Source organism: Prionailurus bengalensis, chromosome B3 (genome assembly GCF_016509475.1).
Source record: "Prionailurus bengalensis isolate Pbe53 chromosome B3, Fcat_Pben_1.1_paternal_pri, whole genome shotgun sequence".
NCBI lineage: Eukaryota > Metazoa > Chordata > Mammalia > Carnivora > Felidae > Prionailurus > Prionailurus bengalensis.
Window position 1 is genome coordinate 114,266,942 of NC_057355.1, and position 23,207 is coordinate 114,290,148.

Consider the following 23,207-nt stretch of genomic DNA (forward strand, 5'->3'; position numbering starts at 1 on the left):
AGGATGTTATTATTAGGCCACAAAATAAGTCTCAATAAATTTTTTAAAAAGACCAAAATTATATCATGCATCTTTTCCATCCACAATGGTACAAAACCAGAAATCAACCACAGAATAAATTTGGAAAGAACATAAATATATAGAGAGGGTAAATAACATACTACTGAACAATGAATGGGTCAACCAAGAAATCAAAGAGGATATCAAAAAATACTTGGAGACACCACTAGTGTTGGCAAGGATGTAGAGAAAAAGGAACCCTCATGTACTGTTGGTGGGAATGCAATCTGGTGCAGCCACTGTAGAAAATCATACAGAGTTTCCTCAAAAAGATAAAAATAGAACTCCCCTACAATCCAGTAAATCCACTACTGGGTATTTGCCCAAAGAAAACAGAAGCACTAATTCAAACAGATCTATGCACCTGTATGTTTACTGTAGCATTATTTACACTAGCCAAGAAACATGGAAGCAACCCAAGTGTCCACCCACAGATGAATGAATAAGATGATGTCACACACACACACACACACAAATGTTACTCAGCCACAAAAAAGAATGAGGGGCGCCTGGGTGGATCAGTTGGTTAAGCGTCCAACTTCAGCTCAGGTCATGATCTTGCGGTTTGTGGGTTCAAGCCCCACACTGGGCTATGTGCTGACAGCTCAGAGCCCGGAGCCTATTTCAGATTCTGTGTCTCCTTCTCTCTCTCTGCCCCTCCCCTTCTCCCGCTCACACGTGCGCTCTCTCTTTTCTCTCTAAAATAAACATTTAAAAAAAAAAAATGAATGAAATATTGCTTTTGCAATGACATAGATGGATCTAGACGGTATAATGCTAAGTGAAATAAGTCAGTTAGAGAAAGATAAATACCATATGATTTCACTCATATGTGGAATTTAAGAAACAAACAAAACAGAAAAAAAGAAACAAAAACAGATGCTAAATATAGAGAACAACCTGGTGATTTCCAGAGGGGAGGCAGGAGGGGGAATAGGTAAAATAGATGAAGGAGATTATAAGAGTACACATCATGATGAGCACTGAGTAATGTATACAATTACTGAATCAGTATACTGTGCACCTGAAACTAATATAACACTGTATGTTAATTACACTGGGATTAAAAAAAAATACATGGAAACAAAACTCAATAGTCTAAAACTGTTGGGATGCAGCAAAAGCTGTTCAAAGAGGGAAGTTTACAGCAATACAGACCTATCTCAACAAACAAGAAAATTCTCAAAGAAATAACCTAATATTAGACCTAAAGGAGCCAGGAAAAGAACAAAGCCCAAAGCCAGTAGAAGAAAGGAAATAATAAAGATTAGCACAGAAATAAATTAAATACAGGCAAATAAAAGCAAAACCCCTAAAACAACAGAGTGCCTTACACCTAAAGGAGCTAGAAAAAGAACAAACAAAACCTAAAGGAAATAATAAAGATTAGAGCAGAAATAAATGATAAAGAAACAAAAACCAAAAGAACTGATCAATGAAACTAGGAGCTCATTCTTTGAAAAAAAATCAATAAAACTGATAAACCTCTAGCCAGACTTATCAAGAGAAAAAAAGAGTACTCAAATAAATAAAATCACAAATGAGAGAGGAGATATAACAACACCACAGAAATACAATTATGAGAATATTATGAGAAACTACATGCTGGGGCACCTGGGTAGCTCAGTCGGTTGAGCATCTGACTCTTGATTTTGGCTCAGGTCATGATCACACAGTTGTGGGATCAAGCCCTGCATCAGGCTCACTTCTGAGCGTGGACCCTGCTTGGGATTCTCTCTTTTCCTCTCTCTCTGCCCCTCCCCTGCTCGTATGCACATGTGTGCATGCTCTCTCTCTTTCTCAAAAATAAAAAAAGGGGCGCCTGGGTGGTTCAGTCAGTTAAGCATCCGACTTTGGCTCAGGTCATGATCTCGTGGTTTGTGGGTTCGAGCCCTGCATCGGGCTCTGTGCTGACAGCTCAGAGCCCAGAGCCTGCTTCAGATTCTGTGTCTCCTCTCTCTGCCCCTCCCCACTGGTGCTCTGTCTCTATCAAAAATAAATAAACGTAAAAAAAAATTAAAAAAAAACCTATATGCCAACAAACTGGAAAACCTAGAATAAGTGGATAAAGTCTGAGAAACATAAATTACCAAAACTGAAACAGGAAGACACAGAAAATTTGAACAGACTGATTACCAGAAAAGAAACTGAATCTGTAATCAATAAACTCTCAACAAAGTCCATGATCAAATAGCTTCCCAGGTGAATTCTACCTAACATTTAAAGAACAGTTAATACCTATTCTTCTCAAACTATTCAAAAAAATAGAAAAGGAAGGAAAGCTTCCAAAATCCATTCTATGAGGCCAGCATTAACCTGATATCAAAACCAGATAAAGACACGACAAAAAAAGAGAACTAGAGGCCAGTATCTAGATATAACATAGATATTATGTTAACATATTTTAACATAGATATAAAAATACTCAACAAAATACTAGCAACTCAAATCCAACAATACATTAAAAAAGTCATTCACCAGGGCGCCTGGGTGGCACAGTCGGTTAAGCGTCCGACTTCAGCCAGGTCACGATCTCGCGGTCCGTGAGTTCGAGCCCCGCGTCAGGCTCTGGGGCTGATGGCTCAGAGCCTGGAGCCTGTTTCCGATTCTGTGTCTCCCTCTCTCTCTGCCCCTCCCCAGTTCATGCTCTGTCTCTCTCTGTCCCAAAAAATAAATAAACTTAAAAAAAAAAAAAAAAGTCATTCACCACAGTCAAGAGGGTTTATTCCAGGGATACAAGGATGATTCAATATTTGGAAATGAATCGTGATACATCACATCAATAAGAGAAAGAATAAAAACCATATGATCAACTTGGTAGATGCAGAAAAAGCATTTGACTAAGTACAACATCCATTCATGATAAACACTTTCAACAAAGTAGGTTTAGAGAGAACATACCTCAACAGAATAAAGGCCATATGTGAAAAACCCACAGCTAACATCATACTCAAAGGTGAAAAATTGAGAGCTTTTCCTCTAAGATTGGGAACAAGACAAAGATGCCCACTCTCACAATTTCTTTTAATGTTTTATTTTTGAGAGTGAAAGAAAGAGTGTGCGTGCATGTGGGAAGGACGGAGAGAAAAAGGGAAAGAAAGAATCCCAAGCAGTCTCCGTGCTGTCAGTGCAGAGCCCAAAGCAGGGCTTGTTCCCAAGAACTGTGAGATCATGAACTGAACCAAAAACAAGAGTAGGATGCTTAACCCACTGAGCCACCCAGGCACCCCTATTTTCTTTCTTCTTCTTTTAGAGAGACTGTGCACACGAGCAGAGGAGAGAGGCAGAGCAATAGAGAGAATCTTTTTTTTTTTAATGTTTTTATTTATTTTTGAGACACAGAGAGACAGAGCATGAACGGGGGAGGGTCAGAGAGAGAGGGAGACACAGAATCGGAAGCAGGCTCCAGGCTCTGAGCCATCAGCCCAGAGCCCGACGCGGGGCTCGAACTCACGGACTGTAAGATCATGACCTGAGCTGAAGTCGGACGCCTAACCGACTGAGCCACCCAGGCGCCCCGAATAGAGAGAATCTTAAACAGGCTACACGCTGACATGAACCCTGACACAGGGTTATGGGCTTGGTCCCATAACCCTGGGATCATGACCAGAGCCAAAACCAAGAGTCGGATGCTCAACCAACTGAGCCACCCAGGTGCCCCTCAGATGACATGATTCTATATACAGAAAACCCTAAAGACCCCACCAAAAAACTATCAGAATAAGTGAATTCAGTAAAGTCATAACTTACAAAATTAACATACAGTGGGGCGCCTGGGTGGCTCAGCCAGTTAAGCGCCTGACTTCAGCTCAGGTCGTGATCTCGCAGTCCGTGGGTTCGAGCCCCGTTTTGGGCTCTGTGCTGACAGCTCGGAGCCTGGAGCCTGCTTTGGATTCTGTGTCTCTCTCTCTCTCTGCCCCTCCCCTGCTCATGCTCTGTCTCTGTCTCAAAAATAAATAAAAACATTTTTTAAAAATTTCAAAATTAATATACAGAAATCTGTTGCATTTCTATACACTAATGATGAAGTAGCAGAAAGAGAAATTAAGAAAACAATCCCATTCACAATCACACCAAAAATAACAAATCACGTAGGACTAAACTTAACCAATGAGATTAGGACCTGTATTCTGAAACTATAAAACACTAATAAAAACAAATTGAATATGATGCAAATAAATGAAAATATATTCAATGCAATTCCTATCAAAACACCAACAGCATTTATCATAGAACTTGAACAAATGATATTAAAATCTGTATGGAACCACTAAAGACCCTGAATAGCCAAAGCAATCTTGAAAAAGAACAAAGCTAGCGGTATCACAATCCCAGATTTCAAGACGTACTACAAAGCTGTTGTAATCAAATAGTATGATACTGGCACAAAAACAGACACATAGATCAATGGAACAGAACAGAGAACACAGAAATAAACCCACACTTATCTGATCAATTCATCTAAGACAAAGGAGGCAAGAATAAATAATGGGAAAAAGTCTCTTCAACAAATGGTGCTGGACAAACTGGACAGCTATATGTAAAAGAATGACACTGACCATTTCCTTAAATAAATGGATTTAAAGACCTAAATGTGAAACTTGGAACTGTAAAACTCCTAGAAGAAAACGTAAGCAGTAATTTCTTTTACATCAGCCACATAAGTACTTTTCTAGATATGCTTCTTCAGGCAAGGGAAACAAAATGAAATTACTGGGACTACACCAAAATAAAAAGCTTTGCACAGCGAAGTAAACCATCAACAAAACAAAAAGGCAACCTATTGAATGGGAAAAGATGTTTGGATATAGTATATCCAATAAGGGGATAATATCCAAACTAAACACAAGAAAACCCAAATATTCCAATTAAAAATGGGCAGAGGACCTGAACAATCATTTTTCCAAAGAAGACATACAAATGCCCAACAGACACATGAAAAGATTGTCAACATCACTGACCAGCAGGGAAATGCAAATCAAAACCACAATGAGAGATCACCTTACACTGTCAGAATGGCTAAAATAAAAAACACAAGAAATAACATGCGTTGGTGAGGATGTGGAGTAAAAAGAACACTCATGAACTGTTGTTGGGAATGTAAACTGGTGCAGCTACACCAAGGAAAACACTATGGAGGTTCCTCAAAAAATTAAAAATAGAATCACCATATGATATGATCCAGTAATTCCACTATGGGGTATTTACCCAAAGGAAACAAAAACACTAATTTGAAAAGATATATGCACCTCTATGTTTACTGCAGCATTATTTAAGAAAACTAAGATATGGAAGCAACCCAAGTGTCCATCCACAGATAAATGCATTAAGAAGATGTGGAGGGTGTGCGTATGTGTGCGCATGCGTGTGTGTGTGGTGTGTATAAAATGGAATATTATTGGGGCCCTGGATGGCTCAGGCGATTGAGCGTCTGACTTGGGCTCAGGTCATGATCTCACGGCTCATGAGTTCGAGACCCACGTCAGGCTCTGCGCTGACAGCTCGGAGCCTGGAGCCTGCTTCAGATTCTGTGTCTCCCTCTCTCTCTGCCCCTCCCCTGCTCATGCTCTGTCCCTCTCTCTCTCTCAAAAATAAATATTCAAAAAAAATTTTTTAAATAAAAAAATAAAATGTAATATTATTATTCGTCCATAAAAAAATGAGGTCTTACCATTTGCAACAAGATGGATAGATCTAGAGGGTATAATGTTAAGTGAAGTCAGAAAACAAAAGACAAATACCACACAATTTCACTCATTTTTTGCAATTTAAGAAACAAAACAAATGAACAAAATTAAAAAGAAACAAAAAAAGATTCTTTTTTTCTAAACGTTTATTTAGTTTGGGAGAGAGTATGTATGTGTGCACACAAGGCAGAGAGGGCAGAGGGCTCTCTGCCTCTCTGTGCTGTCAGTGCAGAGCCTGATGTGGGGCTTGATCCCACCAACTGTAAGTTCATGACCTGAGCTGAAATCAAGAGTCAGACACTTAACCAACTGAGCCAGTCAGGTGCCCTGAAAAAAACCAGATTCTTAAATACAGAGAACAAACTGATGGCTGCCAGAGGGGAAGTGGATGTGAGGATGGGTGAAATAGATAAAGGGGATTAAGAAGTACGCTTCTCTTGATGAGCACTAAATAATGTATTAAACTGTTGAATTGTTATATTATACACTTGAAACTAACACCGTATAACACCGTATAACACCATATGTTAATTAAGTCAATATAAAAATAAATTTAAAAAAATCAAGGTAAGTATTAATAGCTGGAGAATTGAAATTTACGTAAAATAAACAATCAAATACTTCAAACTAAAAAAAAAAAGATTTTCGAGGCACCTGGGTGGCTCAGTCAATTTAGTATCCAATTTCGGCTCAGGTCGTGATCTCACGGCTCGTGAATTCAAGCCCCATGTTGGGCTCTGTGCTGACAGCTCAGAGAGTGGAGCCTGGATTTTGTGTGTGTGTGTCTCTCTCTCTCTGTCCCTCCCCCATTCATGCTGTCTCTCTCTCTCAAAAACAAGTAAACATTAAATAAATAAATAAATAAATAAATAAATAAATAATTTAAATGGCAATATAAAATTTCTTTTTAAAATAACTTTATGTATTAAATGTATGTTATAAGAAATAAGTTGATATAAAAATGATTAAGTAACAGTAAAAATGGTACTTGGACCGGCATAATATCACCTGGTAAAACATTTGTGAAAGAGGGAACCACTGGTAAGAAAAGGAGTTAGATTCTGGTCCTTTCCTTGGAGTTGACTCAACATCTAATATGGGTAATAATTCTTCATCTCTTTGGGACCAGACCTCCTTCCTTAGCTATAAAACAAGTAGGTAGCTTATCTCTTCATATGTAACAAGCAAAAATTATCCCTACTTATGAGCAGCTTGATTTCTGAAAATGTGTCCAAATGAATGTTCTCCCTGAAAATCTACACATAATCTACCTATTCCACAAAGTTACCACTGCTTACATTGTTTTTTTTGAGCTCATCTTTTGAAATTATCTTCACAATCTGGGGATACAGTCTTTTTTTTTTTTTCAATTTTGGTAAAATTTACATAAAAGTTATCATTTTGAACTTTTTTAAAAAAAATTTTTTTTAGCTTAATGTTTATTTTGAGAGAGACAGCATGTGCACACGAGCCAGGGAGGGGCAGACAGACAGCAGGAGAGGGAGAATCCCAAGCAGGCTTTGCACTGTCAGCAAACTGTGAGATCATGACCTGAGCCAAAATCAAGAGTTGGACACTTAACCAACTGAACCACCCAGTCACCCCTTGACCTTTTATAAGTATACAGCTAAGGGGCAGTAAGTACATTCACATTGTTGTGCAATCATCACCACTACCCCATCTCCAGAACCTTTCCACTATCCCAAACTGAAACTCATACCCAATGAACACTAATTCTCCACCTCCTATCCCCCCAGACTCTGGTAACCACCATTTTACTTCTGTATCTGTGAATTTGACTAGGCTAGGTATCTCCTACAAAAGGAATCATAAAATATTTGTCCTTTTGTGCCCAGCTTATTTCACTTACCATAAGGTCCTCAAAGTTCATTCATGTTGCAGCATGTGTATGGGGACATGGTCTTTTAAAGTTATATTATTTTTCATTCACTGTGACTCCTAAATACAAGCCAGCACTTCATCGATTGAAGGAAGGACAATTTTTTCCAATGCCAAAGAAAACAGCTGAGTTGGGCTTATGGAGGGATGGCATGTAGGTATTCAATATGCTATCCTCAGATTTTCTGGCGTAATTTTCTTTACTCTGGTTTTCATCCTAAGCCTTCACATTCGAACCCAATCCCATGTAAAATATAATGCCACAGTAATGCCTTATATGGATTTACATTTTGTTAATCACAATAGCATCTAGCATGTCAGTCGTCTGCTGCTTTTTAAGTGATCATAAACCATTCTGGATGTGTACATTCTATATTCTCAATTGGAAATCCAGTTCCTCCAGAACAGGGAAATTTACTTTTTCTTTTTAAGCCCCATAGCTTTTAGAACTGTAAACCTAGTAGTGTGCTCCTTAGATGTTACTACTACCTACAAGAGTAAATGACAATGCACCTTTTACTATGCCTCCTTTACGTTGACATTCCCTTAATATATACAAGATACTCCAGGTGAACCATTTCTGACTCTACACCACTCACAAGTGAGGCTTTGTTGCTGTTTTAAATAGTAAGAAGTTCAGCCATGGCAAACGGTCTGCACCTTGACCATCCACGATGTAACTGAAGTAAGCACAAAAGCAGCTGTCACTATCCCTGAATAGGCTATGTTTTCAGCCACCAGCAGTGAAATATTATCTGCAATCAAGAATGGCTACTTCCATGGAGAAATATCATATTACTTTGTAATAAGCTGTTGCTTAGTGTCACCACTCCTCTGAATAGGCACATCTCCAAACTTGAGCACACTCACTTCTGATCCAAGGCACACAGTATGAAGAAATATTCCACATATAAGTGCATTCCCCCTTCCTAGCTCTGATTTTTCTACAACTGTTAGTCATAAAGTTTCCTCCTTTATTAAAGATATGAAAATCTGCATCTTTAAAAAAATTTTTAATGTTTATTTATTTTTGAGAGAGAGAGAGAGCGAGACAGAGCATGAGTGGGGGAAGGGCGGAGAGACAGAGACACTGAATCTGAAGCAGACCTCAGGCTCTGAGCTGAAGTCAGCACAGAGCCAGATGCAGGGCTTGAACCAGTGAACCATGAGATCATGACCTGAGCTGAAGTCAGACGCTTAACCAACTGAGCCACCCAGGCCCCCTGAAAATCTGCATTTTTTTTTAAATTTTTTTTTTAAATTTTTTTTTTCAACGTTTATTTATTTTGGGGACAGAGAGAGACAGAGCATGAACGGGGAAGGGGCAGAGAGAGAGGGAGACACAGAATCGGAAACAGGCTCCAGGCTCTGAGCCATCAGCCCAGAGCCTGACGCGGGGCTCGAACTCACGGACCGCGAGATCGTGACCTGGCTGAAGTCGGACGCTTAACCGACTGCGCCACCCAGGCGCCCCGAAAATCTGCATTTTTAAGAGGCAGACTCTAGAATGATTCAAAGAAAGTGGTTACATAAATAAGAGTAGGAGGCAAAGAGGTAGCTCACAGAATACTGATCCTTTCACTAACTTCTTTCTCTTCATGATTCTGTTATGCTCAGTCTTTTTGGAATTGGGATACTCCCACTCTTTACCTAAAATCATGACATACTTTCTCCTAGGAGTTCTCTACAGTTTATATACTTTTAAAAGAAATACACTCTTTTTGAAAACAATTTTAAGACTTTCACATTGTGAGATCCTTTATGGAATCCTAAGGTTAAAAAAAAAAAGCCTTTGAAATTCTCCCTTCTGATGATGAAGCCAAGGAGGGAGATATTTAAAGGTTCAAAAGAGGCTGAACCCAACTGAGAGGTATCAGTAGGTGCTTCTGTATGCTTTAGTCTCAGAATTGTGAAACCAATGAATGTTAGAGTGTAAATGGACCTCAGAGATCATCTAGTCTAACCTTCTCATTTTACAGTTGAGGAAACTAGAGCCTGCAGAAACTGCCTTCCCCAAGGTCATAAGAGGAGCAAATGTGTGGCAACACTAGTTCTAGAATGCAAGTCTCCTGACTCCCTATCCAAGGCTTTTGTACATTATAGCACTGAGGGGCATTTTTATGCTCCCTGGGTATAGACTTCAGCAACAGGTAAAACTTACTGAGACTTAATTTTTTAGGGAATTAGAGTTAACACTACAATTAACTACAAAATTGCAGGACTGCATACTAGGTAAAATGGGCACCAAAACCAAGAGTGAGCCATTCCAAACACTATCCCCCACCCCACATGCCTTCCCAAACCAGTCACATGTAAATGACTGGTAAACTGGGTGGATGACATACCACAAAAGAGCCAGCTCTGAAAGACTAAAGAAAGTGTACCTCAATGTTCAACTAAGGCGACAGCCTGTCTTCCTTATAGGTGGTTTGATTTACCAACCCAAGAAAGACTACCTTGACCCATTAAAGCTGTGGAAATAACTTGTTTCACCAGGATCAGGTGGCGAATTTGCTTTTGGTGCCCCACCGTGGCATGTCTAGGAACTACACCCTCTGTTTGTAGCCTATGATAGTTTATCTGATCTCACACCATATAGGAGGTAAAAGTACAGGCATGCCTTGGATATACTGCAGGTTTGGTTCCAGACCACCACAATGAAGAATGCAATAAAGCAAGTCAAATGAATTTTTGGTTTCTCTGTGCATACAAAAGTTATGCTCCCATTATACTGTAGTCTATTAAAGTGTATGATAGCATTATGTCTAAAAAGTGTACACAATTTAAAAATACTGAAAGTAAATGTTTTACTGTGAAAAATGCTAACTATCATCTGAAGCTGAGTGAGTCATAATCTTTTTGCTGGTAGAGGGTCTAGTCTTGATGTTGATAGCTGCTGACTGATCAGGGTGGTGGTTGCTGAAGGTTACGGTGGCTGTGGCAATTTCTTTTCTTTTTTTTTTTTTTTAACGCTTTTATTTTTGAGACAGGGAGAGACAGAGCATGAACAGGGGAGGGTCAGAGAGAGGGAGACACAGAATCTGAGACAGGCTCCAGGCTCTGAGCTGTCAGCACAGAGCCCAACATGGGGCTCGAACTCACGGACCGCAAGATCATGACTGAGCCGAAGTCAGCCGCTTAACCGACTGAGCCACCCAGGCGCCCCAGCAATTTCTTAACATAACACAACAATGAAGTTTGCTGCATTGATGGAATTTTACTTTCATGAACAATTTCTCTGTAGCATGAAAACTGTTTGATAGCATTTTATTCAGAATTTATTTAAAAACTGAAGTCAATCCTCTCAAATCCTGAACTGCTTTATCAACTAAGTTTATGTAATATTCTAAATCCTTTGTTGTCATTTCAACAATCTTCACAGCATCCTCACCAGCAGTAGCTTCCATCTCAAGAAACCACTTTCTTTGTTCATCCATAAGAAGCAACTCCTCATCAGTTAAAGTTTTTATCCTGAGATTACAATAATTCAGTCACATCTTCAGGCTCCACTTTTAATTCTAGTTCATCTGCAGTGATTTCCTCCACTGAAGTCTTGAAGCCCTCAAAGTCATCCATGAGGGCTGGAATCAATTTCTTCAAAACTCCCATGAAAGTCATTATTTTGACCTCTTCCTTGAATTATCAATGTTTTTAATGGCATCCAGAATGGTGAAACCTTTCCAGAAGGTTTTCAATTTACTATACCCAGAACTGTCAGAGGAATCATTACCTTTGGCAGCTAGAGCCTTATGGAATATATTTCTTTTCTTTTCTTTCTTTCTTTCTTTCTTTCTTTCTTTCTTTCTTTCTTTCTTTCTTTCTTTCGGAATGTATTTCTTAAATGATAAGACTTAAAAGTCAAAATTACTCCTTGATCCATGGACTGCAGAATAGATGTTGTGTTAGCAGGCATGAAACTTATTGTACATCTCCATGAGAGAGCACCTGGCTGACCACATACACCATCAATGAGCAGTAGTATTTTGAGAGGATTCCTTTTTTTGGAGCAGTAGGTCTCAACAGTGGGCTTAAAATATTCAATAAACCATGCTGTAAACAGATGTACTGTTACCTAGGCTTTGTTGGTCCATTTATAGAGCATAAGCAGAGTAGATTTAGCATAATTCTTAAGGGCCCCAGGATTATTGGAATGGTCTAGGAGCACTGGCTTCAACGCAAAGCCACAAGCTGCATTAGCTCCTAATAAGAGAGTCAGCCTGTGCTTTGAGGCTTTGAAGCCAGGCATTGACTTCTCTCTAGTTAAGAAAATCCTAGATGGCTGTTTCGTCTACATCAAAAATCTGCTGTTTAGTGCAGTCTCCTTCGTTACTTATCTTTGCTACATCTTCTGGATAACCTGCTGCAGCTTTTCCATCAGCACTTGGGGATTCCTTCACCTTGCACTTTTATGTTAGGGAGATGGCTTCTTTCCTTAAACCTCATGAACCAACCTCTGCTAGCTTCAAACTTTTCTTCTGAAGCAGCTTCCTCATCTCTCCCAGCTTTGAATTGAAGAGTTAGGGCCTTACTCTGGATTAGGCTTTGGCTTAAGATAACATTGTGGCTAGTTTATGGGGCGCCTGGGTGGCTCAGTCAGTTGAGCATCCAACTTCGGCTCAGGTCACGATCTCACGGCTTGTGGGTTCAAGCCCCGCATCGGGCTCTGTGCTGACAGCTCGGAGCCTGGATCCTGCTTTGGATTCTGTGTCTCCCTCTCTCTCTGCCCCTAACCCACTCGCATTCTGTCTCCATGTCTCTCAAAAACAAACATTAAAATAAATAAATAAATAAACATTGTGGCTAGTTTAATCTTCTATCCAGGCCACTAAAACCTTCTCCGTATCAACAATAAGGCTGTTTTGCTTGTTTATCATTCTTATGTTCACTGGAACAGCACATTTAACTTCCTTCAAAACCTTTTCCATTACATTCACGATTTGGCTAACTCTTTGGTCAAGAGGCCTAGGTTTTGTCCTATCTCAGCTTTTGACATACCTTTCTCGCTAAGCTTAATCATTTGAAGCTTCTGACTTAAAGTGAGAGACATGCAACTCTTCCTTTCACTTGAACACTAAAAGGCGATTATAGGGTTATTAACTGGCCTAATTTCAGTCTGAAGTTCCATAAGAATGTGACAGACATTAAGTTGAGCAAATGTTGTTGGAAAATGGTGTTAATAAATTTGTTCAACACAAATTGTGCGATGCCACAAATCTTCAATTTGTAAAAAATGCGGTATTTGAAAAGCACAATAAAGTGAAGTGCAATAAAGCGCAATAAAACAAGATATGCCTGTGTTAGAATCCCTCTAAGCCTGTTTCCTTATCTGAAAATAAGAAATATAACAGTACCAACCTCATAAGGTTGTCTGAAAGGGTTAAAAGAGATACTACACATAATAAGCACTTAGCAAATGCTCGGCATATTGAGAGTTTCATAAATAGCAACTACCATTTTTTGAAGTTTATTTTGAGAGAAAGAGCATGTGCATGTGCGCATGGGAAGGACAGAGAAAGAGGCAGGGAGAGGGAGAGGGAGAGAGAGACAGAGAGAGGGAGGGAGAGAGAGACAATCCCAAGCAGGCTCTGCACTGTCAGCACAGAGCCCTATGTGGGGCTTGAACTCATGAACTATGAGATCATGACCCAAACCAAAATCAAGAGTCAGATGCTTTATGGACTGAGTCACCCAGGTGCCCCACTACCATTGTTTTTAAAATTAAATCCTTAGGTAGAAAGAACTAAGAGTAAAAACAAAATTCACCAAAGAATATGAAGAGTGTTAGAAAAATTAAAATTCTGCAGTCAGTAAGTTAATTGTTTACCAACCAGTTGCATATGATTCTATAGTCTCTTTATAGTGACTATTTTTGCTGGTTTCCAGAATAATGAGGTCTCAAAGACACACGCTGAAATTTGAGTGAGTTAAAATGGAAACTTTTCAATAATTCTATAACACTCATTAATACACTTGGAGCTGCCTTCAGGTCCTACAAAACCCAAACTAGAACATGACTACAGGCACAGTATTATCTAATAATAATTTACAGCATTCTGAGGTATTTGGAGAGACCTCTTCAGATGCTACAAACTAAGACTAAACATTATGGCATACTTAATATTATTAAGTAATTATATATTAAGTAATATGCATTAAAAATTATGTACATACTTAATATTATATAAAATCGATTAATAATTATCACATACGCTAACAGATTATCACTGCCATACAATCTTCCTAAAAGGGGACATATTTTGTCTGTTATCCCATCCTTTGTTTTAATAGGTATAGATATCCATTTTACAAATGATGAAAATGTGGAAAATGTGGTAGAATAAAAATAAAGTTACACCCAGTTTTAATAGGCAACCATATACTATTGTAAGTTTCTCCACAATTCACAGTACTTCTACAATCACTCAACAAATAGTTGTGGAGCACCTAGTATATACAAGGCACTGTTCTAGGTGCTTAGGATACATAATAAACAAAACAGACAAAATATAGAGCTTATAATAGAAGAAGGAACACCTCCAAACTTTTATGAGGCCAGCATTACAATGATACCAAAACCAGACAAAGGCACCACAAGAAAGAAAATTAAGAATATCTCTGGGTGCCTGGGTGGCTCAGTCGTTAAGCATCTGATTTTGACTCAGGTTATGAGTTCGAGTCCCACGTTGGGTGAGCTTCAGCCCCACTTCAGGTGAGCTCGTGCCCCACTTTGGGTGAGCACAAGCCCCACTTCAGGTAAGTCCTACTTCTCTCTCTCTTTCCTTCCCTCTCTCTCTCTCTCTCTCTCTGTCCCTCAAGGGATTCTCTCTCTCTCTCTCTGCCCCTCACTCACTTGTGCCCTCTCTCAAAACAAACAAAAAAACAATATCCCTGATGAACATAGATGCAAAAATCCTCAACAAAGTTATTAGCAAACTGAATTCAATGACACGTTAAAGGATCATACACCTTGATCAAGTGGGATTTACTCCAGGGATGCAAGAATGTATCTACAAATCAACATGATATACCACATTAACAAAATGAAGGGCAAAAATCATATGATCAACTCAAGAGATGCAGAAAAAGTATCTGACAAAATTCAACATCCATTTATGATATAAAATCTCAACAAACTGGATATATCTAGAGAGAACATACTTCAACAAAGTAAAGGTCATATGTGACAAGCCCACAGCTAACATTATACTCACTGGTGGAAAGCTCAAATCTTTTCCTCTAAGATCACAAATAAGGATGCCTACTCTCACCATTTTTATACAACACAGTATTGGAAGCCAGAGCAATTAGGCATGAAAAAGAAATGAAAGGCATTCAAAATTGGAAAGGAAGAAGTAAATTCTGTCACTATTTGCAGATGGCATATTATACACAGAAAACCCTACAGACTCCACTGAAAAAACTGTTAGATTTAATAAATAAATTCAGTAAGTTGCAGTATACAACATCAATATACAAAAACCGATTGCATTTCTATATACTAACAATGAACTATCAGGAGAAATTAAGAAAGTAATGCCATTTACAATTGCAACAGAAAGAATAAAACACTAAGCCTAACCAAGGAGGTTAAAGATATGTACACTAAAAACACAAAACACTGATGAAAGAAACTGAAGACACAAATAAATGAAAAGATATTCCATGCACATGGATTGGAAAAATTAGTACTGTTAAAAGGTCCATAATACCCAAAGCAATCTACAGACTCTGCAATCCTTATCAAAATTCCAATGGCAATTTTCACAGAAATAAAACAATCAATCCAAAAATTTGTATGGAACCAAAAAAGACCCCAATTAGAACAAAGTTGGAAGTATCATGCCTCCTGATATTACAAAGCTACAGCACTAGCATAAAAAAAAATGCAAAAATCAGTGGAACAGAATAGAGAGCCCAGAAATAAATATACACATACATGATCAATTAACTTGCAATAAGAGTCAAGAATATACAATGGGAGCTACATTAGAAAACCAAGTCCTTCCCCCTCCTATGTCTTTCTTTCCTGTATAGAGAAAAACTCAGTCCCTCCTGTGTTTCTTGTGTATCTCCTTTACTACTCAGAACACTTCTGGTCAACCAAACGTGTGGAGGTTTTTCTCCACACCAAACATTTCTCTGCAATACCAGCTGGATGTTCACAGTTCAACTCAATTCTGACACTATCTACATGGAGACAGCATCAGATTCCACAGATTAAGAGCTCAGTCTCACAAGACCACCCCTCCCCCTTTAAAAGTCAATCACAAGTAATAGGTCCTCAGGTTAGCCACAACTTCTGTCCAATTTGGCTACAAATTGAAGGTTCTTATGACCCCCTCCTCAGGTTCAATTAACTTGTTAGAGTGGCTCACAGAATTCAGGGAAATGCTTACTTACATTTACCAATTTATTAAGGATTATGATAAAGAATACAGGTGAAGAGCCAGATGAAGAGATACACAGGGTGAGGTCTGGGGGAGTCCTGAACACAGGAGCTTCTGTCCCTGTGGAGCTGGGGTGCATCACACTCCAGGTATGGATATTTTCACCCTCCTGGAAGCTCTCTAAACCCCATATACTATTGGGATTTTATGGAGGCTACTTCATACAGGCATGATCAATTATTAACTTCCATTTTCAGCTCTTCTTTCCTCTCTGGAGGACAAAAGATAGGGCTGAAAATCCAAGCTTCTAATCACAGGTTGGTCTTTCTGGTGACCAGTCCCCACCCAGGAGCCCACCCAGAGTCACCTCATTAGAACAAAAGATGCTCCTAGTGTTCTTATCACTTAGGGAATTACAAGGATTTTGGGAGCTGTGTGTCAGGAACCAGGAGGAGATACATACATACACACACATACACACACACACACACACACACACACACACACACTCTTCCATTACCTCATAGGAAATGATGATCCCTTCAATAAATGGTTTTGGGAAAACTTGACAGAAAAATGCAAGAGAATGGAAATTAACCAGTATCTTACACCATATACAAAAATTAACTCAAAATGGATCAAAGACTTGAATGTAAGGCCTGAAACCATAAAACTCCTAGAAAAAAAACACAGAGTTCCTTGACATCAGTATTGGTGATAAGTTTTTGGATTTGATACCAAAAGTAAAGGTAACAAAAGTAAAAATAAACAAATGGGACTACATCAAACTAAAAAGTTTTTGCACAGCAGAGAAAACCATCAACAAAATGAAAAGGCAATTTACCAAATGGGAGAAAATATTTGCAAATCATGTATCTGATAAGGGATTAATGCCCAAAATAGATAAAGAACTCATACAACTCAGGAGCAAAAAACCCAAACAATCTGATTAAAAAAAATGGGCAAAAGATCTGGACAGGCATTTTTCCAAAGACGACATACAGATGGCCAACAGGTATACGAAAAGGTACTCAACATCACTAATCAGGGAAATGCAAAGCAAATCACCATGAGATATTACCTCACACCTGTTGGAAAGGCTATAATCAAAAGACAAGAAATAACACCCACTGACAAAGATGTGGAGAAAATACAGAACTTATTTTTGGCTCAGGTGCTTTTAAACTTGACATGCATCAGAAATCCCCTGGATGGCTGTTAAAACAGGCTGTTAAGACAGTTAATAATTCCATAAATCTTGGGTAGAGCCCAATAATTTGCATTTCTAATAAATTCCCAGATGATGCTGACACTGGCAGTTCAGGGACCAAACTATGAAAACCACTGTTCTAGTGAAAGGAAGACAAATACTATACTATACTATAAACATCAGAAATACATAAAGTGCCTAGTACATTAGAAGATAAGTGCTGGAGGGGCGCCTGGGTGGCTCAGTCGGTTAAGCGTCCGACTTCAGCTCAGGTCACGATCGTGCGGTCCGTGAGTTCGAGCCCCGTGTCGGGCTCTGGGCTGATGGCTCAGAGCCTGGAGCCTGCTTCCGATTCTGTGTCTTCCTCTCTCTCTGCCCCTCCCCCATTCATGCTCTGTCTCTCTCTGTCTCAAAAATAAATAAAAACATTTAAAAAAAAAAAAAAAGAAGATAAGTGCTGGAGCATCTGGGTGGCTCAGTTGGTTGAGCATTCGACCTCAGCTCGAGTCATCGTCTCATAGTTCGTAAGTTTGAGCCCTGTGTCGGGCTCTGTGCTGACAGCTCAGAACCTGGAGCCTGCTTTGGATTCTTTGTCTCCCTTTCTCTCTGCCCCTCCTCCACTCCCTCCCTCCCTCCCTCCCTCTCTCCCTCCCTCCCTCCCTCCCTCCCTCTCTCTAAAATAAATAAACATTAAAAAAAATTAAAAAAAAAGAAGATGATAAGTGCTCTGGGAAAAAAGAGAAAGTAGGGCAAGACAACAGCTGCATACAGAGCTGGTATTCTTATGTTTTCTTTAAATAAAACTCCCATTTCCTATATAATAGTAACAATGGTGAATGGCTCATGCCAGGCAATATTCATTCTATGGGCTTTACATATATTAACTAATTTAATCCAACAAGACCCCTATGAAGTAAATACGACGATTTACCCCATTTTGCAGGGAGAAACTAGTTAGGTTGAAGTAAGTTGTCCAAGGTCACACAGCTACTAAGAGATGGATCCTGGATGTGAGCCCAGGCAGTCTGGCTCTAGAATCATTGCTGTTAAATATTATAGTATACTGCTTCCCAATTCACAGATCTTCTTCATTAATGTTATTTCTTTTTCTTTAATGTTTATTTTTATTTGAGAGAGAGAGAAAGAAAGAGAGAGAATGCACGCATGGGAGCTAGCAGGGGAGGAGGCGAAGTAGGCTCCAGGCTCCAAGCTCTCAGCACAGTACTATGCTCAAACCCATGAACTGTGAGATCATGACCTGAGCTTAACCAACTGAGCCACCCAGGCACCCCATTAATGTTATTTTTAGTGGCAGGAAAAGAAACATCTTGTCAGGCTAGACTGGACATACATTATCATCTCTATTCTATAAGCACACTTGATGCTTTCTTTATCTACAACCTACTTTTATATTTCTTATTTAAGTTCATCATTCACCCAAATAACCAAGTGAGAAAATGCAGACACCCTTGAATCTGTCTCTCACTCCCCATGTCCGATCTTAATTTCTGCCTCAGAAATTGGATTTAGGACTCTCTAGATTCCCATGTTACCCAGATAATTGCCACAAAGGCTCTTAGTATGGTCCCCTATATCCAGATTCTTGTTTCTCTTTCATCCTCCACTCAGCCACCAGCATTCTCCTTCTAAAGTAAAATCTGACCATATTAGCCAGCTGCTTAAAATCCTTCACCGATTCTTCGTATCAAGCCCAAATGTCTTAATGTGATATAAAGTCCCTTCACAATCTGGCTGTGTCTCACTTTCCTGATCTACTATTAATCTCCCACACATACCCTAAGCTCCATTCATGGTTCTAAGTATTTGATTTTCTGTTCTGTTATTGCCTCTTCCCATCTCCCTCTGGCAAACTCCCACTCAACCCCTTAATACTTAGTTCTCCTTTCTGCTTCCCTCCCCTAACACACAAGTCAACCTTTTCTTTATGGTCTCAAAACTGTCTTAGGACCAATCACACACTTTGTTGTAAATTTAGTCCCATTAAGGCAAGAGCTCTTGAAACTCCTAGGGTCCAAGACAGTGACTGATACACAGTAATTCTGAAAGAGTTATTAAAAACTGATTAAGTTCAATTACAGAGCATAAGCTAAATTCAAGAGCTGTTATGTACATTATTCAGAACCTAATAATTTATGTAATTTATGATGGAAATTAAAGCTCTGGAAAGCTCATGAAGTAATCTCAGAACTAGGAAAAAAGGATTCAGAGATAAGACACAGTGTGTTTGCCCAACTAAATTCTATTTATTCAACAAATATTTATTGAGCAGTATGAGTAAAGTAGCGAACAGAGATGGAAAATTGTTGAAATTCGTATTATAACCTATAGATACGTGTACACTGTATTTACTTACCCATTAAACAACTAAGTCCGCTACCAGCAACTTGTATTAAGAGTATTTTGTGGGGAGCCTGGGTGGCTCAGTCGGTTGACTGTCCGACTTCAGCTCAGGTCATGATCTCATGGTTCGTGAGTTCGAGCCCTGCATCGGGCTCTGTGCTGATGGCCTGGAGCCTGCTTCAGATTCTCTGGAGCCTGCTTCAGAGCCTGGAGCCTGCTTAAGATTCTGTGTCTCCCTCTCTCTCTGCCCCACCCCCACTCGTGCTCTCTGTCTCTGTCTCTCAAAAATAAATAAATATTGGGGCGCCTGGGTGGCGTAGTCGGTTAAGCGTCCGACTTCAGCCAGGTCACGATCTCGCGGTCCGTGAGTTCGAGCCCCGCGTCAGGCTCTGGGCTGATGGCTCCGAGCCTGGAGCCTGTTTCCGATTCTGTGTCTCCCTCTCTCTCTGCCCCTCGCCCGTTCATGCTCTGTCTCTCTCTGTCCCAAAAATAAATAAACGTTGAAAAAAAAAAATTTTTTTTTAAATAAATAAATATTAAAAAAAAAAGAGTATTTTGTGCTTGGTTAGGTATTCACACCTTTTTGATTATCTTCTTTCCAGCAATGAGAAAGTTAGGTAGATGATAAAGGCAAATAGAACTCAGTTTTCTATTTTTCAAAATGGAATGCCCTTTTGCACTATTTACCCTTCCAGAAACCACCACTGCAAAATTTAATTCAGCACTGGGCTGCAAAAAATGGTCTATTTTTCAACCATGTAAATCAGATCCCATCACTCTTTTGCTCAATACTCTGTAAGTGCATCCCATCAGATTTAGAAAAAGGTGCAAATCTTTCACTGTGCTCTACAAGGCCACACGTGACCTGGCCCTGCCTAACTCTTTTTACCCTCATCTGCTACCACTGTCTCCTTTGCTCATTTCACTGGCAAACGCTGGCCTTCTTGCTCTTCCTAGAAGAGCTCATTTCTGTTTAAGAACCTTTGCAATGCTTACCAAGCTCATTGTGCTTAAGGAAACTTTGGAATACTATTCTTTTCTCCTCACACTTACTTCTCCCAAATTTTCACATGCTTGACTCCCTTCATTCAAGTCTCTGCTCAAATGGCACCTTCTCAAAGAAGCCTTTCACAGCCACCCTGTTTACTATTAGAGTTCTCCATTCCTTTGCCCTGCATAACTCTTCTCTTAATATTCATATATTACCAGGGACCCACTAGAACAAAGATTTTAAGTTTCCTCACTGCAATAATCTGCAATACTACCAGCATTTAGGGGAGTGCCTGGCACACAGCAGCCTCTCCCAATAAATATGTTTAACATTCTCTGGCATTCTGACCAGAGTTATTCAATTCATATGACCTCAGGAAACTCACAGAGCAAACACTCAAGCTCTGATCCTTAGTAAAAACTACAAAATAAAGTCTTATCAAGTCTTGCCATCAAGACGTATTTGTTCTGAGTGGCAAAGAGCTGTGACAGGTCTTCCTAGAGATTTTACTGGAAAACTAACTCCTCCAAGCAAAGCTTGCAGCAACCTGAATTTTGAAGTCAAATGACAGAAAGTTCGGAAGGGGACCACACCTAAACCCACAATCCTGATTTTTAAAGACCACTTCCCCCACAAAATCTGATCATTTAGCAACTCCAAAATTATGTTTTCTTTGGCTTCTTGGCCCTTTTGGTGCTACGGATCCTTTGTCAGTCTGGTGAAAACTATGGATTTCTCTTGAGAATAATGCTCTAAAATTCATAAAGCAAAATACACAGACAGCTACAAAAGAAACCAATTTTACTGAAATACATGGACACAGACTTAAGGTCTCCTATGATCTTCTTCCACAGTGAAAATGACACAAGAAAATTTTGACGGCTACAGTAGTAAGAGAATCCCAAAGAGACGACACTCCGAGGTCCAACCCTGAGCACCCTCAAGGAGCAGCAGGGAAATGCTGGACGCCGAGACCCAGCCAACCCTAGGGGGCGTGTCTGAGGATGCGCAGCGGAGGGAAGAGGGACCCGATCTGAGAAGGGGGTGGGGAGCTCGTATTCCCAGAGCGCGCAAGGGGCCGAGTTCCCCACGGCGCGTCCCACCCTCGCCTCACCTGTCCCCGCTGTCCCCAGGAGCCGCTCCGGCACCCCTCGCAGGTCTTCATGGAGGCCGCGGAAGATCTCGTGAAGTTTCTCGAAATGCTCCGAAGAGGCAGCGGAGGTGGCCATGGCGCAGGCCGCGCTCGAGCAGCGGCCACCGAGATTTTGGGCACTGGCCCCGCTCCTATCCCGGCGGTCAGCCACCCAGTCCCGCAGGCATCACGGCGACCGCCGCCACCACCGCCGGGGACGAGGCGCTTCCGGGGCCGCGGCGGGGTCCTCCCGAGCCGGAACGCCCACCCCCTTCATACCGTCACTGAGGGAGCGGCGGGCGCGAAAGCCTGATGGGAAGTCTGGTGGGCTGCCCGCCTGGGCGATTCCCGGGAGGGTGGTGGTGCATCGGAGCGAGCGGAGTGCTGAAGCCCCGGAAATACCCAGTTCAGGGTTGGGGAGAGCGCCACAACGGAAGGGACTGTGGGGGACCCGCGGGACGGGCAGCGCGACCGCCTGTCTCCAGGGCCCCGCCTTCCGGTGAGGGGCGGTCGCTGCAGTGCATGCCGGGGGCTGTAGTTCGGCGTGGAAGCCACTCGGACTCCGAAGTCACGCGCTGGCGGGGGCGGTGGTTCTGTCAACGCTACAGGCCCAGTGGGTGGTGCTGACAAGCAGTAGTTTGGTATCCGTAAGCGTTTGGAAATCATCTTCGCTATCATCGCCCCGTCTGGCGGCTCTCATTTCCTCAGTTCGCGTCCTGACTAAACATTAGCTTTCAGCCCTTGAGAGAGAGCTGGGGCAGGTTCCTTGCTTGCCCTGCAGCGGTAAAAAACAAAACAAAACAAAAAACCTTTTATTGGAGAGGTCAAACGCCCAGAGCCATATGCTTTCAGAAATAGTTCCTAGGCAGTGACTCCCCAAATACGCTCGCAGCCTCTAGTCTCTGTGCTCGCCTGGTGCATTCATTCACTCAGCAGGTATTTTTTAATGTTTATTTTTGAGAGAGAGAGACACAGAGCGTGAGTGGCGGAGGGCCAGAGAGAGACACAGAAACCCAAGCAGGCTCCAGGCTCCGAGCTGTGAGCACAGAGCCCAATGCGGGGCTGGAACTCACGGACGAGGAGATCGCGACCTGAGTAAAAATCAGAGGCTTAACTGACTGAGCCACCCAAGTGCCCCTCAGCAGGTATTTGTTAATGTTCAGCATGTCATTATGCCGTATCTGGGCATATGTTGGTGAATAAAAAATTCACTCTCTGTGCTTGGTTGTTTCATAACGTGGTGAGCAAGGCGGACTCTGCTTCATCAGGTCTCTTTCCCACTACGTGTAATGTGTTAACAGTGACAAAGTCCTATTCTGCAACGTGGGTTTTCATGGTTCCATGGCAGGGAATTTCTGTTTTCAACTTATTTCATGATTTTCCTATCAAAGCCCTTTCTGAAATGTTTGCTTGGCAGCCCAATATATAAAACTTCCCAAACATATTAAACGATGTATGACTGTTCAGGGGGAAGTGATTT

General features: G+C 40.7%; 1 protein-coding gene across 2 annotated transcripts in view; it reads right to left on the reverse strand.

Annotated features, from left to right (window-relative positions):
- The window catches only part of VTI1B (vesicle transport through interaction with t-SNAREs 1B), a 31,835-nt gene extending 9,612 nt beyond the window's left edge, over positions 1 to 22,223 (reverse strand). For both annotated transcript variants that reach the window (XM_043556435.1, XM_043556436.1), the window contains exon 1: positions 21,710 to 22,223. In XM_043556435.1, the coding sequence (XP_043412370.1) occupies positions 21,710 to 21,824 (115 nt within the window). In that variant the 5' untranslated portion in view covers positions 21,825 to 22,223. The remainder of the gene's footprint in view (positions 1 to 21,709) is intronic.
- Between the last annotated feature and the right edge of the window lie 984 nt (positions 22,224 to 23,207).